The sequence below is a fragment of the Zosterops lateralis genome, assembly GCF_965231275.1.
Source record: "Zosterops lateralis genome assembly, chromosome: 30".
NCBI classification, from domain to species: Eukaryota; Metazoa; Chordata; class Aves; order Passeriformes; family Zosteropidae; genus Zosterops; species Zosterops lateralis.
In genome coordinates this window covers 2,440,030-2,458,283 of record NC_139790.1, presented here as the reverse complement: position 1 = coordinate 2,458,283, position 18,254 = coordinate 2,440,030, and the positions used below count along the sequence as shown (strand labels likewise).

General features: G+C 43.2%; 1 protein-coding gene across 1 annotated transcript in view; it reads right to left on the bottom strand.

Annotated features, from left to right (window-relative positions):
• Nucleotides 1-5,399, bottom strand: part of DOCK5 (dedicator of cytokinesis 5) — a 102,551-nt gene extending 97,152 nt beyond the window's left edge. The window contains exon 1 of the mRNA XM_083880582.1: nt 5,246-5,399. Within this exon, the coding sequence (XP_083736708.1) occupies nt 5,246-5,288 (43 nt within the window). The 5' untranslated portion in view covers nt 5,289-5,399. The remainder of the gene's footprint in view (nt 1-5,245) is intronic.
• Between the last annotated feature and the right edge of the window lie 12,855 nt (nt 5,400-18,254).

Genomic DNA, 18,254 nt, shown 5'->3' with positions numbered 1-18,254 from the left:
CACGGAACAATCGGTGCATTTTCAGCTCAGGCTGCACGAGGAGGAACAAACACTTCACATCCTGTTGGTTCAGAGTCAGAGGTGCCACAAGGACCTGCTGTGCCCTGACCCATCATCACTGCAGCCACCTGGAAACCAGCCTGGCCCCAAAACCACTCCAGGATTGCTCTGGAGCTGAAAGGATCAGAAAAAGGGGATCTGGTTGCTTGTTTTTAATGGAGTTATTGCAGAATAATTTATTACAGACTAATTTAGGATGCCACAGGCTCCAGGCTCTCTGCCTCTCATCATCACTGCAGCCACCTGGAAACCACTCTGGCCCCAGAACCACTCCTGGATTGCTCTGGAGCTGAAAATATCAGGAAAAAGGGATCTGGTTGCTTGTTTATCATGGATTTATTACAGACTAATTTATTACAGACTAATTTAGGATTCCACAGGCTCCAGGTTCTCTCTCTCATCATCACTGCAGCCACCTGGAAATCACCCTGGCCCCAAAACTACTCCAGGATTGCTCTGGAGCTGAAAAAATCAGGAAAAGGGATCTGGTTGTTTGTTTATCATGGATTTATTACAGACTAATTTAGGATTCCACAGGCTCCAGGGTCTCTCTCTCCATTAGCAGTGCACAAAGTGAGGAGCAGCTGATGAGCAATGACAGAATTGTTTTTTTACAACCCAGAGCAATTTCCCAGCCCAGGTGCAGCACCTGAGTTAAAATCAGAGCAAATCCAGGTTACTGCCAGCAGAAATAGAAAGGAATTACACGATTGGTTCCTTATGCTCTAAGTTAATAATTTTACAACAAACAGATAATGAAAGTTAAAAACCTTTGGAATCCATTAAGGTGTTCTCTCCCTCAGAGCAGAGTTTTTTTGCCTGGAAGGAATATTTGTGAAATGATTTCACAACTCCTTTTTGAGAGACACACACGACCAGCACAGGTCACTTTGTTCAGTGTGGCCCCAAAAAACTCATCAACCTCCCAAAAAATGCTCTTTTAGAGCCTCAAGGAGGAGATGCTGCCCCTGAGGTGTCCCTGTCCCTCCCCAAAGCCTCGTTAAGAGTTTCTTAAGTGTTTTTTCACGTCAACAAAAGTCATGTTTTGTGAACTGTACATTCCTCTCTGGATGAATGACAATTGATGGATTTCTAGTTTGACCAGTGGAGTTGGAGAAGTGTCAGCCTCATTGTCCAATCCCTGATCAAACTCCAAAAACTATATAAATCAAAATCCCAAAATAAATGTCCTTTTTGGCTCTGACACTGTGTGAGTGTCCTTCTTTTTGCCTGTCTAGAAACACCACCCCAAACTCAGCCCTGGCCACGTGTGGGGATGGGAACCCTCCCCAGCCTGAGCCAGAAATAAAACAAATCCATTGGAACTCACAATCCACGGAGCTGTAAAACACAACCCAGGGCTAGAAACTCTCCTGAAGGGCAGGAATCAAAGCAGTGACACTGAATCCATCCCACTCCTGACCTCCTGGAATCCCCCATTTCACTGCTGGGACTTCCAGGGTGGCATTTTAAATACATCCTATTTATTTAAATAATTTATTGATCCTATTAAATGATCCCAAAGCAGGTATCACCAGCAGCCACAATTTGGGGGTTATTCTGCAGAATCCCAGAACACTGAGGGGTGGGAGGGACCTCTGGAGACAGGAATCATCCAGGTGGGTTTGGGATGAAGATTCCAGACTCTCCCTGAGCTGTTCCAGGGCTCTGCCACCTCCATGGCAGAACTTGTTGTGTTTTATTTGATGCCCTGAAGGGCAGGAATCAGAGCAGTGACACTGAATCCATCCCACTCCTGACCTCCTGGAATCCCCCATTTCACTGCTGGGACTTCCAGGGTGGCATTTTAAATAAATCCTACAGTAGGTTCCAACCAGCAGCCACATTTTGGGGTTTTTTCTGCAGATTCCCAGAACACAGAGGGGTGGGAGGGATCTCTGGAGACAGGAATCATCCAGGTGGGTTTGGGATGAAGAAGATTCCAGGTCCTCCCTGGGCTCTGCCGCCTCCACGGCAGAACTTGTTGTGTTTTATTTGATGCCCTGAAGGGCAGGAATCAGAGCAGTGACACTGAATCCATCCCACTCCTGACCTCCTGGAATCCCCCATTTCACTGCTGGGACTTCCAGGGTGGCATTTTAAATAAATCCTACAGTAGGTTCCAACCAGCAGCCACATTCTGGGGTTTTTTCTGCAGATTCCCAGAACACAGAGGGGTGGGAGGGACCTCTGGAGACAGGAATCATCCAGGTGGGTTTGGGATGAAGAAGATTCCAGGTCCTCCCTGGGCTCTGCCACCTCCAGGGCAGAACTTCTCCCTCGTGGTGAGCTGGAACTTGTTGTGTTTTATTTGATGGGAAGGGTCTGGCACCATCCTGGCACCCTCTGGAGATGTTTCTGTGGATTGCTGAGATGTTTTCAGTCTTTTTTTCTCTTTCTGAACACAAGTTGTGTCTTTGCACTTCAGGCCTGGCTGGGATTGTCCCCACCCCACACAAACAGGGGCATTCCCCTCCTTGCAGCCACTTCACCTCTGGTACAATCCCAAAACCTCCCAAAACCCTCACCAACCCCTCCAAAATAACCCCAAACCCTTGAGAGCCGGGCCCTGGAGCACGGGACACACTCGTAGATAAAAACCCATTGAGAGTCTGCAAACACCAAACTGACAAAATCACCTCTCAAGTGAACCAAACCCTGCCTGATAAAAACCTAAATAATTCTATCACTGCTTGGTGATCACCCTTATCAATCCTGGGCTGCAAATCAAACTGCAGCAGGACACTTGAGGAAATAAAAAAAAAATAAAATAATAATAATAAAAAAATCCCCTTTTTTCACCCAGGAGTCACAGGGTGCATCCCACACAGACTTTTTGGGTGGAAATACTTAGGAAGAAGCATTTTTTTTTCCTCTCCACCCTTCTTACTCACAGGCCAGTCCCTTCCTGGGAGATTTTCTGTCACAAGGAGCAGCTGCCTGTGGAAAACTCACCCCGGAAGGTAATAAATATAAAAAGGAAACCAGAGGAGTGCCCATGATTCATCTGCTGTGCCCAAGGCCATTCAACAACTCAAAGGTGAGCTCAGGAAACTCCAATAACACAACCAATAAAACCCGGCAGGATATTGAGTTATCTCACTTTAGCCACCAAAGTTTGGAAATAAATTGCTTTTGGGGAAATTAATTAATTCCCAACAACAGCCGGGTTGTGCACACACTTCCAAGGATAAACAAGAAGAAACAAAGTTCAGGGTGGCAGCAAATCCACGCCCTGCCCAGTTACCTGGAGGAACCAGATAAGCCTTGAGTGGTGTAAAATAAAATGTCTCTTCTGCAGCTCCTTGCAAAAAAAGCCTCTCTGAGTGGTCACCCAGCTCGAATTTGCTGTGAAAATCGTGCAGGGTGAGGTTTTTTCACCCCCAAGGGGAGCTGGGGGTGATGAATGTTGTGCAAACACAAAATTAGCAATTTATTTTTTTTTTTTCTCACGTTGAGTTGTCCACTTGCTGAGCAGCAGAAGTAAAAAAAAAAAAAAAAAAAAAAAAAAAAAAAAAAAAGTGGTAAAATAAATTATCAAGAGCTCTTTCTGTGTCATTTAGTGGCTTCCTGCCAAGTGCTCAGCACCGACCTCAAGACTGTGGGTTTCAGGCTCTCAAGCAAAGGGGGATTTTATCAGCGACACCACACACAGAGGGGTTTGTGTTCCTGTTCCTGAGCAGCCAGAAAATCCCTTTGAACAGAACCAGGGCCAGGAGGGACACGGTGACAGTCACAGAATCAGGGTTTGGGCTGGAAGGACCTTAGAGCACATCCAGGTTCACTCCTGGCACAATTTCCACTGTCCCCAGGTCCAAATCACAAAATCACAATTTGAGCTGGAAGGACCTTAGAGCCCATCCAGGTTCACTCCTGGCCTGGGCAGGAACAATTTCCACTGTCCCCAGGTCCAAATCAGAATCACTGCAGGGTTTGGGCTGGAAGGACCTTAAAGCCCATCCAGGTTCACTCCTGACATGGGCAGGGACAACTTCCACTGTCCCAGGTTGATCCAAATCACAAAATCACAATTTGGGCTGGAAGGACCTTAGAGCCCATCCAGGTTCACTCCTGACATGGACAGGAACAATTTCCACTGTCCCCAGTTGATCCAAGCCCAGTCCAAATCACAGAATCACCATTTGGGCTGGAAGGACCTTAGAGCCCATCCAGGTTCACTCCTGGCCTGGGCAGGGACAATTTCCACTGTCCCCAGGTCCAAATCACAGAATCACTGCAGGGTTTGGGCTGGAAGGACCTTAAAGCTCATCCAGGTTCACTCCTGGCCTGGGCAGGGACAATTTCCACTGTCCTGGGCTGATCCATGTCCTGGGACATTTCCAGGCAAGTTTTCCCCATCCCTCACCCCAAATCCACATTTCCAACCCTTGACAAACACGTCACCCAGAGCAATTTTCCCTTGACACGCTGCTCATCCTTTTCCAACCACATCTCCTTCCAGCCACACCAGATTATTTGATTTTTTTTTTCCCTGCCGTGCTAAAGCTTTTTTTTTTTTTTTTTTTTTTTTTTTTTTCAGTGTAAAACACGCCGGGGAGACAAAATAATAAAATCCAGCCCTGAAGTTTGAGGTATCCTGGAAGAGCTGGACAGTCAATACCGAGTGATGGGGAAACCGTGAATTGGGGGATTTGGGGAGCTGGGACAGAGCCCAAAATGGGACGGGAAAGATCCCAAAAAAAGGAGGGGAGAGAGGCCGAAAGGGATGCGGAGACTGCACCGAACTGGAGGAGAAGGAGAGGGAGAAGAGAAAGAGAAGGAGAGAGAGAAGGAGAAGGGAAAGAGAAGGGAAAGAGAAGGAGAAGGAGAAGGGAAAGAGAAGGAGAAGGGAAAGAGAAGGGAAAGAGAAGGGAAAGAGAAGGGAAAGAGAAGGGAAAGAGAAGGAGAAGAGAAGGAGAAGAGAAGGAGAAGAGAAGGAGAAGGAGAAGGGAAAGAGAAGGAGAAGGGAAAGAGAAGGAGAAGAAAAAGAGAAGGAGAAGAAAAAGAGAAGGAGAAGAAAAAGAGAAGGAGAGGAAAAAGAGAAGAAGAGAAAGAGAAGGAGAAGAAAAAGAGAAGGAGAAGGAGAAGGAGAAGGAGAAGGAGAAGGAGAAGGAGAAGGAGAAGGAGAAGGAGAAGGGAAAGAGAAGGAGGAGAGGAATCCCGGCGGGTTCATTCACTCACTCACCGACCCCGTACTTCTCGCGCTTGGTGGGGATCCAGCGGGCCATGCCGGCAGCTCGGGGGTCCCGGGGACGCTCGGGGGTCCCAGAACAGTTCAGAGGTCCCAGAACAGCTCGGGGGTCCCGGGAAGGCTCGGTGGTCCCGGGGACGCTCGGTGGTCCGGGGGGGCTCAGGGGTCCCGGGGGGCTCAGGGGTCCCGGGGGGGCTCAGCGGCGCTCCCCGGCCGGCTCAGCCCCCCGGTGCTGGAGGCGCGGGCCGGGCGCCCCGGGCAGCCCCGCCATGTCCCGCTCGGGCCCGACCCGCCCCGGCCTCTGAACCCGCTCCACACACGGCCCGGACACGCCCAGCCCGCAGCGCCCCGGCCAGCCCGGGGCAGGGCACGGAGCGGAGAGAACGGGGGAGGAGAGAACGGGGGAGGAGAGAGAGAGAACGGGAGGAGGAGAGACAAGGAGAGAAGGAGGAGGAAGGAGAGGAGGAGGCGGCGGCTCTCCCCTCACGGCCCCGCCCGGCCCCGGGACACGGCGGAGCGGAGAGAGATCGGACAGAGCCGGGACAGAGCCGGGAATGGCCCGGGACAGAGCCGGGAATGGCCCGGGACAGAGCTCAGGACACAGCCCGGGACAGAGCCGGGAATGGCCCGGGAAAGAGCCGGGAATGGCCCGGGACAGAGCTCAGGACACAGCCCGGGACAGAGCCGGGAATGGCCCGGGACAGAGCTCAGGACACAGCCCGGGACAGAGCCGGGAATGGCCCGGGACAGAGCCGGGAATGGCCCGGGACAGAGCTCAGGACACAGCCCGGGACAGAGCCGGGAATGGCCCGGGACAGAGCCGGGAATGGCCCGGGACAGAGCTCAGGACACAGCCCGGGACAGAGCCGGGAATGGCCCGGGACAGAGCCGGGGATGGCCCGGGACAGAGCTCAGGACACAGCCCGGGACACGGCCTGGGGAGCGCTGCTGGAACGGATGGGAGCGGGACAGGAGCGGGACAGGAGCGGGACAGGAGCGGGGGAAGGCCGGGAGCAGGGAGAGGATCAGGGAAAGGCTGGGATTAGGGAGACGCTGGGATCAGGGGAAAGCTGAGATCAGGGAAAGGATCAGGGAAAGGCCGGGATCAGGGAAGAGTTGGGATCAAGGAAAGGCTGGATTTTAGGAAAGGCCGGGATCAGGGAAAGGTTCAGAGCAGGGAAAGGCTAAGATCAGGGAAAAGTTTGGGTCAGGGAGACTTTGGGATCAGAGAAAGGCTGAGAGCAGGGAAGGTTTGGCATCAGGGAAAGTTTGGGGATCAGGAAAAGTCTGGGATCAAGGAAAGGTTTGGATCAGGGAAAGGATCAGGGAAGGGCTGGGAGCAGGGAGAGGCTGGGAGCAGGGAAAGGGTGGATTTTAGGAAAGGCTGGGATCAGGGAAAGCCTGGAATCGGGGAAAGGTTTGGATCAGGGAAGGGTTGGGATCAGGAAAAGGCTGGGAGCAGGGAAAGGATCATGGAAGGGCTGGGATCAGGGAGACGCTGGGATCAGAGCAAGGTTGGGGAGCAGGGAAAGGCCGGGATCAGGAAAAGGCTGGGATTGGGAAAAGGCTGGGAGCAGGGAAAGGATCATGGAAGGGCTGGGATCAGGGAGACGCTGGGATCAGAGAAAGGTTGGGGAGCAGGGAAAGGCCGGGATCAGGAAAGGTTGGCATCAGGAAAAGCTGGGAGCAAGGAAAGTTGGATTTTGGGAAAGGCCGGGATCAGGGAAAGGCTGAGAGCAGGGAAAGATTGGGATCAGGGAAATTTTGGGGACCAGGGAAAGGCTGGGATTAGGGAAAGGTTGGATTTTGTGAGAAGTTTCTTCCCCCATTGGTGCTGGCACTGCCCAGGCTCCCCAGGGAATTCCCAAATCTGCCAGAGCTCCAGGAGGGTTCGGACACCACTCCAGGGATGCCCAGGGTGGGGTTTGGGGTGTCTGAGCAGGGCCAGGACTGGGCTGGGCTGGGTCCTGCAGGGTCAGAACCGGCCTGGGCTGGGTCCTGCAGGGTCAGAACCAGGTTGAGCTGGGTCAGAACCAGGCTATACTGGGTCCTGCAGGGTTAGAATCGGGTTAAGCTGGGTCCTGGCAGGGACAGAACCGGGCTGTGCTGGGTCCTGCAGGGTCAGAACTGGGCTGTGCTGGGTCCTGGCAGGGTCAGAACTGGGCTGGGCTGGGTCCTGGCAGGGTCAGAACTGGGGTGGGCTGGGTCCTGTAGGGATATAACCAGGTTGAGCTGGGTCCTGCAGGATCAGAACTGGGCTGGGTCCTGGTAGGGACAGAACCAAGTTGAGCTGGGTCAGAACTGGTCTGTACTGGGTCCTGCAGGGTCAGAACTGGGCTGGGCTGGGTCCTAGCAGGACCAGAACTGTGTTGAGCTGGGTCCTGGCAGGACCAGAACCGGGCTGGGCTGGGTCCTGGCAGGGACAGAACTGTGCTGGGTCCTGGCAGGGACAGAACCGGGCTGGGCTGGGTCCTGCAGGGTCAGAACTGGGCTGGGCTGGGTCCTGGCAGGGTCAGAACTGGGCTGGGCTGCGTCCTGCAGGGTCAGAACTGGGCTGGGCTGGGTCCTGCAGGTCCTGCAGGGACAGAACCGGGCTGGGCTGGGTCCTGGCAGGGACACAACCAGACTGTCCTGGCAGCAGCACCAAACCCTCCCTGAGCTGTTTGTCTCCTGTCCCCAGGGCTGCTGGTGGGGAGATGCTCCCAGAGCTGCCCCAGGGGCTCCTGCAGAGCCCCAGCAGCACCTGGGGTGGGAGGAAGAAAAAAGAGACAAGATTTGTGAGCTGGAGCTGTTTAACTGATTTGTCCTTTATAAAACACCAGCTGACACAGCTCAGACATTGTTCCGGCTCATAAAATCCTGGTTCTCGTGCAGAAAAAAACTCCAGTTCCTCTGGTTAAATAAAGGCTGAGTGGTGCCAGGGAGGCTCCACTATAAAATAAAAAATTAAGGCACCAAATAAAGGTTGAGGGTGGGATTCTGCAGGGAGGACAGACCCTGCCAAGGCCCCTCCAAGTGGGGATGGGGGGCACAAAGAGAAAATACCCATGAGTTTGGCAAATCCTGCTGCTCTGGAAGATCCAGCCAGGCTTTATCAATGGAAAATTAATATTATAATGGGTTTTGAGGCCTTGACATGGAGAGCAATGTCAGGAAAATTAACCGTGATTTTCTGGGTCTGGTTTTAGACCACCTGGATTTGCAAATATTCCCTGCTGTGGTTGGGATGTGGCTTTTCTGTGGCTTTTTTTTTTTTTTTTTTTTTTTTCAGGAAGAGGAGAATTGGATCACTCTGCATTCCCTTCCATCCTTCTGATGGAGCAAAACACAAAGGGTTAAACCTTGTAAAAGTTTCAGATTTTTTGGATGAAATATTCCTGGCTGGAATTCGCTGTGTGCTGACACCCAAAATCAGTTAAAAGTGTTTTCTCTCAGCAGGGCAAAAACCAGCTGAGTTCTTTCCTTTGAGAGAGGCAGTTTTATTTCTTCCTTTTTTTATTTTATTTTACTTGGCCTGAGCCATTGATTTCTGCAGCAGAATTCCTAAAAAAGGGAAGGGAAGGGAAGGGAAGGGAAGGGAAGGGAAGGGAAGGGAAGGGAAGGGAAGGGAAGGGAAGGGAAGGGAAGGGAAGGGAAGGGAAGGGAAGGGAAGGGAAGGGAAGGGAAGGGAAGGGAAGGGAAGGAAAGGAAAGGAAAGGAAAGGAAAGGAAAGGAAAGGAAAGGAAAGGAAAGGAAAGGAAAGGAAAGGAAAGGAAAGGAAAGGAAAGGAAAGGAAAGGAAAGGAAAGGAAAGGAAAGGAAAGGGGAAAGAAAAAGAAAAGAGAAGAAAAAGGAAAGGAAAAGAAAAGAAAGGAAAAGAAAGGAAAAGAGAAAAGAAAAGAAAAAAGAAAAAGAAAAAGAAAAGAAAAGAAAAGAAAAGAAAAGAAAAGAAAAAAGAAAAGAAAAGAAAAGAAAAGAAAAGAAAAGAAAAGAAAAGAAAAAAAGAAAAGAATCAGCTCCATGAAGGTGCCCTGGAGGGGACAGGAGGGAGAACTGCTGCGATCTGGGGGCCAGATCATTAAAAAAGAAAAATAAAAATTCATTAAAAAAAGAAAAAAAAAATCATTAAACCCAGAAAGATTTTCATTTAAAAAAAGAAAAATTTTCATTAAAAAAAAGAAACATTTTCATGGACACACCAAGTCTTTTTCAAAGGCCTCCTGAGCTGTGGCTGCTCAGGACTGGACCAGCCCAGGCCCTGATTTCCCTGTGAGATCCCTGATTTCCAGATAAGCTCCTCAGCCCTGCCGGTGTTTTTCCAGCCCAGGTGAGAGGAAATTCTTGGCAGCAAATAAAAAACCAGAAGCAAAAGCATGAAAAGCAGGCAAGTAGCAACTGGAGTGGCTGGTTTGACCCGAGTGGGGGGAACTGGGGAATGTTCCATCAAATAATCAAGATTTGCACATGGCAGGAGGCAAACTCAGCCCTCACTGGAAGGTGGAGTTATTTTAGAAAGTCTTTTATTTTGTTTTTATCACCAAATTTCATTTATTTCTTCAGAAAGTCTTTTATTTTGGTTTTTTTTATCACCAAATCCATGTTTCCTTTTTATTTTCTCTGTTGCTTCATTGATGGGGAGCCTGTTCTTTATCCTGCCTTGAGTAGGAGGAGGGTAAATTAAATTAAATTTTTATTAAGCAGAAATTAATATTCTAATTAAAATTCTAATACAGCAGCAAAACACTTCCTTTCCTTTCCTTTCCTTTCCTTTCCTTTCCTTTCCTTTCCTTTCCTTTCCTTTCCTTTCCTTTCCTTTCCTTTCCTTTCCTTTCCTTTCCTTTCCTTTCCTTTCCTTTCCTTTCCTTTCCTTTCCTTTCCTTTCCTTTCCTTTCCTTTCCTTTCCTTTCCTTTCCTTTCCTTTCCTTTCCTTTCCTTTCCTTTCCTTTCCTTTCCTTTCCTTTCCTTTCCTTTCCTTTCCTTTCCTTTCCTTTCCTTTCCTTTCCTTTCCTTTCCTTTCCTTTCCTTTCCTTTCCTTTCCTTTCCTTTCCTTTCCTTTCCTTTCCTTTTTTCCTTTCCTTTCCTTTCCTTTCCTTTCCTTTCCTTCTTCCTTTCCTTTCCTTTCCTTTCCTTTCCTTTCCTTTCCTTTCCTTTCCTTTCCTTTCCTTTCCTTTCCTTTCCTTTCCTTTCCTTTCCTTTCCTTTCCTTTCCTTTCCTTTCCTGAAATTTCCTTTCCTTTCCTTTCCTTTCCTTTCCTGAAATTTCCTTTCCTTTCCTTTCCTGAAATTTCCTTTCCTTTCCTTTCCTGAAATTTCCTTTCCTTTCCTGAAATTTCCTTTCCTTTCCTTTCCTGAAATTTCCTTTCCTTTCCTGAAATTTCCTTTCCTTTCCTGAAATTTCCTTTCCTTTCCTTTCCTTTCCTTTCCTTTCCTGAAATTTCCTTTCCTTTCCTTTCCTTTCCTTTCCTGAAATTTCCTTTCCTGAAATTTCCTTTCCTGAAATTTCCTTTCCTGAAATTTCCTTTCCTGAAATTTCCTTTCCTTTCCTTTCCTTTCCTTTCCTTTCCTTTCCTTTCCTTTCCTTTCCTTTCCTTTCCTTTCCTGAAATTTCCTTTCCTTTCCTTTCCTTTCCTTTCCTTTCCTGAAATTTCCTTTCCTTTCCTGAAATTTCCTTTCCTTTCCTTTCCTGAAATTTCCTGAAATTTCCTTTCCTTTCCTGAAATTTCCTTTCCTTTCCTTTCCTTTCCTTTCCTTTCCTTTCCTTTCCTTTCCTTTCCTTTCCTTTCCTTTCCTTTCCTTTCCTTTCCTTTCCTTTCCTGAAATTTCCTTTCCTGAAATTTCCTTTCCTGAAATTTCCTTTCCTGAAATTTCCTTTCCTTTCCTTTCCTTTCCTTTCCTGAAATTTCCTTTCCTGAAATTTCCTTTCCTTTCCTGAAATTTCCTTTCCTGAAATTTCCTTTCCTTTCCTGAAATTTCCTTTCCTTTCCTGAAATTTCCTTTCCTGAAATTTCCTTTCCTGAAATTTCCTGAAATTTCCTTTCCTGAAATTTCCTGAAATTTCCTTTCCTGAAATTTCCTTTCCTTTCCTTTCCTTTCCTGAAATTTCCTTTCCTGAAATTTCCTTTCCTTTCCTGAAATTTCCTTTCCTTTCCTGAAATTTCCTTTCCTGAAATTTCCTTTCCTGAAATTTCCTGAAATTTCCTTTCCTTTCCTTTCCTGAAATTTCCTTTCCTGAAATTTCCTTTCCTTTCCTTCTCCTGCAGAAATCAATGGCCCAGGCCAAGTAAAATAAAATAAAAAAGAAATAAAACTGCCTCTCTCAAGCAGCAATTAATTCTCAGCCACATCAAATCCCTGATCCTGCGGTGGTGGGACAGATCAGGGCTGGGCTCACCCACAATTTTAGTGCTCAAATAAAAGTCATTTTACTCCTGGGTCTTTTAGAGCTGCAAAAGTAAATTATTTCTAAAATAATTCCCTAATTTTTCTAAATTTTCCCTAATTATTTCTAAAATAATTCCCTGATTTTTTTTCTAAATTTTCCCTATTTTTTTCTAAAATAATTCTCTATCTCTTCTAATTTTTCCCTAATTATTTCTAAAACAATTCCCTAATTTTTCCTAAATTTTCCCTCATTATTTCTAAAATATTTCCCTGATTTTTTTCTAAATTTTCCCTAATTATTTCTAAAATATTTCCCTGATTTTTTTCTAATTTTTTCTTAATTTTTTCTAAAATAATTCCCTATTTTTTCTAATTTTTTCCCTAATTATTTCTAAAATAATTCCCTGATTTTTTTTCTAATTTTTCCCTAATTATTTCTAAAATAATTCCCTGATTTTTTTCCTAATTTTTCCCTAATTATTTCTAAAATAATTCCCTAATTTTTTTCTAATTTTCCCCTAATTATTTCTAAAATAATTCCCTAATTTTTTTCTAATTTTTCCCTAATTATTTCTAAAATAATTCCCTAATTTTTTTCTAAATTTTCCCCTAATTATTTCTAAAATAATTCCCTTATTTTTCTTCCTCTAAATTTCTAAATGTGAAGTTCAAGTCACTAAAAAGTTTCTAAATGTCTCCAAGTTTCTAAATGTGAAGTTCAAATCATTAAAAAGAAGATTTTTTTTTTTAATTTGTGGCCCAGCTGAGGTTTAAGGAATGGAATTGTGGCGCCCTCTTGTGTCCATAATTGAAACTGCAGCGGTTCAAATGTCACTAAAAGGGGGAAAAAGGAAAAAAAAAGGGATTTTTTTTTCTGGGAAAACACTTAAGAACCTCCTGGCTCCTCTCAAATTGGGTTCTGTGCATGAACAAAAAAAATAAAAATAAATGAGTTTATATTTTAGTGAGAGAAAGTGGAAACTGGAGAAAAAAAAATAAAATAATGATGCCAATAATTAAAAAAAAAGCACCATCTGTTTATTAATGTAATAAGTCGCTTCCTGCAGAAGATGAATTGTCATTAATTAAATGAATTTAAAACTGAATTTAAAACTGAATTTAAAACTGAATTAGAATTTAAAACTGAATTTAAAACTTAATTTAAAACTGAATTAGAATTAAACTGAATTTAAAACTGAATTAAACTGAATTTAAAACTGAATTAAACTGAATTTAAAACTGAAATAAACTGAATTTAAAACTGAATTGAACTGAATTAAACTGAATTTAAAACTGAATTTAAAACTAAATTTAAAGCTGAAATAAACTGAATTTAAAACTGAATTAAACTGAATTTAAAGCTGAATTAAACTGAATTTAAAACTGAATTAGAATTTAAAACTGAATTAAACTGAATTTAAAACTGAATTAAACTGAATTTAAAACTGAATTTAAAACTGAATTTAACTGAATTGAACTGAATTTAAAACTGAATTTAAAACTGAATTTAACTGAATTAAACTGAATTTAAAACTGAATTTAAAACTGAATTTAAAACTGAATTGAACTGAATTTAAAACTGAATTTAAAACTGAATTAAACTGAATTTAGAACTGAATTTAAACTGAATTTAAAACTGAATTGAACTGAATTTAAAACTGAATTTAAAACTGAATTTTAAACTGAATTTAAAACTGAATTTAACTGAATTGAACTGAATTTAAAACTGAATTAAACTGAATTTAGAACTGAATTTAAACTGAATTTAAAACTGAATTGAACTGAATTTAAACTGAATTTAAAACTGAATTGAACTGAATTTAAACTGAATTTAAAACTGAATTTAACTGAATTGAACTGAATTTAAAACTGAATTGAACTGAATTTAAAACTGAATTTTAAACTGAATTAAACTGAATTTAAAGCTGAATTTAAAACTGAATTTAAAACTGAATTAAACTGAATTTAACTGAATTGAACTGAATTTAAAACTGAATTGATTTTTTTTGTGTGTGTGTGTGTGGTTTTTTGTTTGTTTGTTTTTGGGGGTTTTTTGTGTGGGTTTTTTTTTTTGTTTGTTTGTTTTTGGGGTTTTTTTGTGTGGGTTTTTTTGTTTGTTTGTTTGTTTTGGGGGTTTTTTTTGGTTTGGGTTGTTTTTTTTTTTTTTTTTGCTTTTTGCTTTTTTTTTGGTTTGGTTTGGGGTTTTTTTTGTTAAATAAACCAAGAGTGATGTTTAGTAAATAACACATTCCTTTCCAAGAAAAAGGACAAATTAATGAATCTCAGTGGAGTCAGAGAAATGTTTTACCCTCATGCCCCAATCACTGATCAAACCCCAAAATCTCCATAAAATCAGAATCCCAGAATAAACTTCCTTCTTTTTTACTCTGACTCTGTGAGTCTCTGGTGACAATGGAAGAATAAATTCCATTTATTCTCCTGCTGCTGTGGCGCTTCTCACCCACCAGGGGGAGCAATTTCCTTAGAAAAGAGGCTGAAGGATGAAGGAAAGGATGGGGGAATTCCTGATTTCTGCACAGCAAGAGGAGCTGGGCTGGGTTATGTCAACAATGAGAAAAAAAAAATGTGTTTTTTCAACACTTGAGGAGCTGAGAGGAGCAGGAGTGATGGTTTCTTTGTCCAGACAGCGCTGACAGAACCAGAGGACACAGCTCAGGCTGGGCCAAGGGAAACACAGGTTGGAAATCAGGAAAAAGTTTTTCATGGAAAGAGTGTCCACCCATGTTGTCATTATTAGGGCCATGAAAAGAAAACCACACTCACCCATCAGGTTGAAGTGAGGAAAAGAAGGTGCAGTTTATTATGGTTTAGGGTTTAAATAGGATTAAGAATTTAGTTGAAGATTGGCAGATGAGAAGAACATCTCTCTGACCCCAATGGTCAATTCAGAAGTTCATCACTGAGAGAAATGAAAATAATCTGCATTGTTTTGAGAGACTCCAAAAGAAAATATGTGAACAATTATCAGAAGGCTAAAGATCAGGGTGACACACCCACAGTGGACAAATCTGAATAAATTATTCCAATAAAACAGGGTAGCACAAAGCAAAACTAACCCTTAATTAATAATTAATAATCAGTCTGCAGGGCTGTGAATTTGATATTTCCTGAGCCTGAGCTCTGCCCAAGGGAAACTTCCCAACAGTTTTTCTCAAAACAACCTCGTGTGAACAACATTCCTTTCCCACAACAACAGGAGTTGTTTGCTGTTTCTGTTCCTGGAAGAGATGTCAGTGCTATGGACCAATAATGTGCCTTTTGTGTTATAAAAGGGCTGAATGGATTGTAAATAAAACCTGATTTCTCCTGCCTGGAGTCAGCATTGAACAGGCAGTGAGAGGACACAGCCAAGGGAAACACAGGCTGGAAATCAGGAAAAAGTTTTTCATGGAAAGAAAAATGGACACAATGGACAAAAGTTATCCTGAAGAAATTATTCCAATAAAACAGGGCAGCACCGGTACACAGAGCAAAATAACCCTTAATTAATAATTAATAATCAGTCTGCAGGGCTGTGAATTTGATATTTCCTGAGCCTGAGCTCTGCCCAAGGGAAACTTTCCAACAGTTTTTCTCAAAACACCCTCTTGTGAACAATATTCCTTTCCCACAACAACAGGAGTTGTTTGCTGTTTCTGTTCCTGGAAGAGATGTCAGTGCTCTGGACCAATAATGTGCCTTTTGTGTTATAAAAGGGCTGAATGGATTGTAAATAAAACCTGATTTCTCCTTTCTATGCCCAAATTCCCATTTCTTTTCATTTCTGTGCCAGAATTCCCATTTTTCCCCTTTCTGCGCTCGAATTCCCTTTTTTTTCCTGTTACAAAATTCTCATTTTTTTCCCTTTCTGTGCCCGAATTCCCATTCTTCTTCCTTTCTGTGCCCAAATTCCCTTTTTTTTCCCTTTCTGTGCCAGAATTCCCTTTTTTTTCCCCTTTCTATCCCAAAATTCCCTTTTTTCCCCCCTTTCTTTGCCAGAATTCCCATTTTTTCCCTTTCTCTGCCAAAATTCCCATTTGTTTTTCCCTTTCTTTGCCCAAATTCCCATTTTTTTCCTTTCTGTGCCCGAATTCCCTTTTTTTTCTTTCTGTATCCAAATTCCCATTTTTTCCCCTTTCTTTGCCAAAATTCCCATTTTTTCCCTTTCTGTGCCAAAATTCCTTTTTTTCCCTTTCTGTGCCAGAATCCCCCTTTTTTTCCCCCTTTCTGTCCCAAAATTCCATTTTTTCCCTTTCTGTGCCAAAATTCCATTTTTTTTCCTTTCTTTGCCAAAATTCCCATTTTTTTCCTTCCTGTACCCAAATTCCCATTTGTTTTTCCCTTTCTATGCCAAAATTCCCATTTTTTTTCCTTTCTGTCCCAAAATTCCCTTTTTTTTTTCCCTTTCTGTGCCCGGATTCCCATTTCTTTTCCCTTTCTGTGCCAGAATTCCCATTCTTCTTCCTTTCTGTGCCCAAATTCCCTTTTTTTTCCCTTTCTTTGCCAAAATGCCCATTTTTTTCCTTTCTGTACCCAAATTCCCATTTTTTTTCCCTTTCTGTGCCAGAATCCCCCCTTTTTTTTCCCCTTTCTCTCCCAAAATTCCATTTTTTTTCCCTTTCTGTGCCAAAATTCCATTTTTTTCCCTTTCTATGCCCAAAATTCCCATTTTTTTCCCCTTTCTGTACCAAAATTCCCATTTTTCCCTTTCTCTGCCAGTAATTCCGCCCCTCCCTCCCTTCCCACCCCAGGGGGAGGATTGAGAGGAAGAAATTCTTGCAGAATTTTCATTAATAACCCCTGGCAAATTCCCAATAGTCTGTGCTGTCCATCCATCACAGCTGCTCATTGATTATTTCCCATTTAATGCAGCTCTTACATTTTTAATCCCTTTTTCCCGAAAATGTCCTCAGCAGAGTCAGGGACGTGCCGTGGTCACATTTAATCAACTTTTCCAAGGGTGGAAATCAGCTCCCAATAAATCTTTGGGATGTGACTTGAGCAGAGAGGGGTCGATCAATGAGACCCTTTTTAAAAAAAGTAATTTTTTTTTATTTTAGGGGGTTTTTTTTAGTGTTTGGTTGGGGTTTTTTTGATTTTTTTGGTGTTTTTTTGGTTGAGTGTGTGTGTGTTTTGGGATGGGGTTTTTTTTTGGTATTTTGGATTTTTTACTGTTTTTTTTTTTTTTTTTTGTGGGTTTTTCTGGGGTTTTTTTGGTGGGTTTTGGTGAGTTTTTCTTTGTGTGTGTGTGTGGTTTGGGGGGTTTTTTGGGTTTGGGATTTTTGGTGGGTTTTTCTTTGTGTGTGTGTGGTTTTTGGGGTTTTTGGGATTTTTGGTGGGTTTTTTGTTGAGTGTGTGTGGTTTTGGGTGTTTTTTTGGTTTTTTGGGATTTTTGGTGGGTTTTTCTTTGTGTGTTTGGGGTTTTTTGGGGTTTTTGGGATTTTTGGTGGGTTTTTTGTTGAGTGTGTTTTGGAGGTTTTTGGTTTTTTTTTTGGTTTGGGGATTTTTTGGTGGGTTTTTCTTCGTGTGTGGTTTTTTGGGGTTTTTGGGCTTTTTGGTGGGTTTTTCTTTGAAGAATTGAGGGCTGAAATCAATGGTGAATCAATGTTCAAAAGGAAAAAAGGGCTGAAATCAGTGGTAATTCAATATTCAAAAGGAATCAAGGGCTGAAATCAGTGGTAATTCAATATTCAAAAGGAAAAAAGGGCTGAAATCAATGGTGAATCAATGTTCAAAAGGAAAAAAGGGCTGAAATCGGTGGTAATTCAATGTTCAAAAGGAATCCAGGGCTGAAATCAATGGTAAATCAATGTTCAAAAGGAATCAATGGTGAACCAATGCTCACCTTTTCTTCAAAAGGAATTGGGGGCTGAAATCAATGGTGAAAATGTTAACTTTTTGCTCAAAAGGAATCCAGGGCTGAAATCAATGATAAATCAATATTCAAAAGGATTCCAGAGCTGAAATCAATGGTGAATCAATGCTCACCTTTTGTTAAAAAAAATAATTGAAGGCTGAAATCAAAGGTAAATCAATATTCAAAAGGGATCAGGGGCTGAAATCAATGGTGAAAATGTTCACCTTTTGTTCAAAAGGAATTGAGGGGTGAAATCAATGGTGAAGGAATGTTCAAAAGGAATCAAGGGCTGAAATCAGTGGTGATCAATGTTCAAAAGGAAAAAAGGGCTGAAATCAGTGGTGAAAATGTTCACTTTTTGTCCAAAAGGAAAAAAAAAGCTGAAATCAATGGTGAATCAGGGCTGAAATCAATGGCGATCAATATTCAAAAGGAATCCAGGGCTGAAATCAATGGTGAATCAATGTTCAAAAGGAAAAAAGGGCTGAAATCGATGGTGAATCAATGTTCAAAAGGAATCCAAGGCTGAAATCAATGGTAAATCAATGTTCAAAAGGAAAAAAGGGCTGAAATCAATGGTGAATCAACACTCACCTTTTGCTCAAAAGGAATCCAGGGCTGAAATCAATGATAAATCAATATTCAAAAGGAATCAAGGGCTGAAATCAGTGGTGAAAATGTTCACTTTTTGTCCAAAAGGAAAAAAAGGCTGAAATCACCTCATTCCCCATCAAGTCTCAGGCAGCCAGGGCTGGTTCCTGCCTGGAGGAACCAGCACTTGGTGGCAC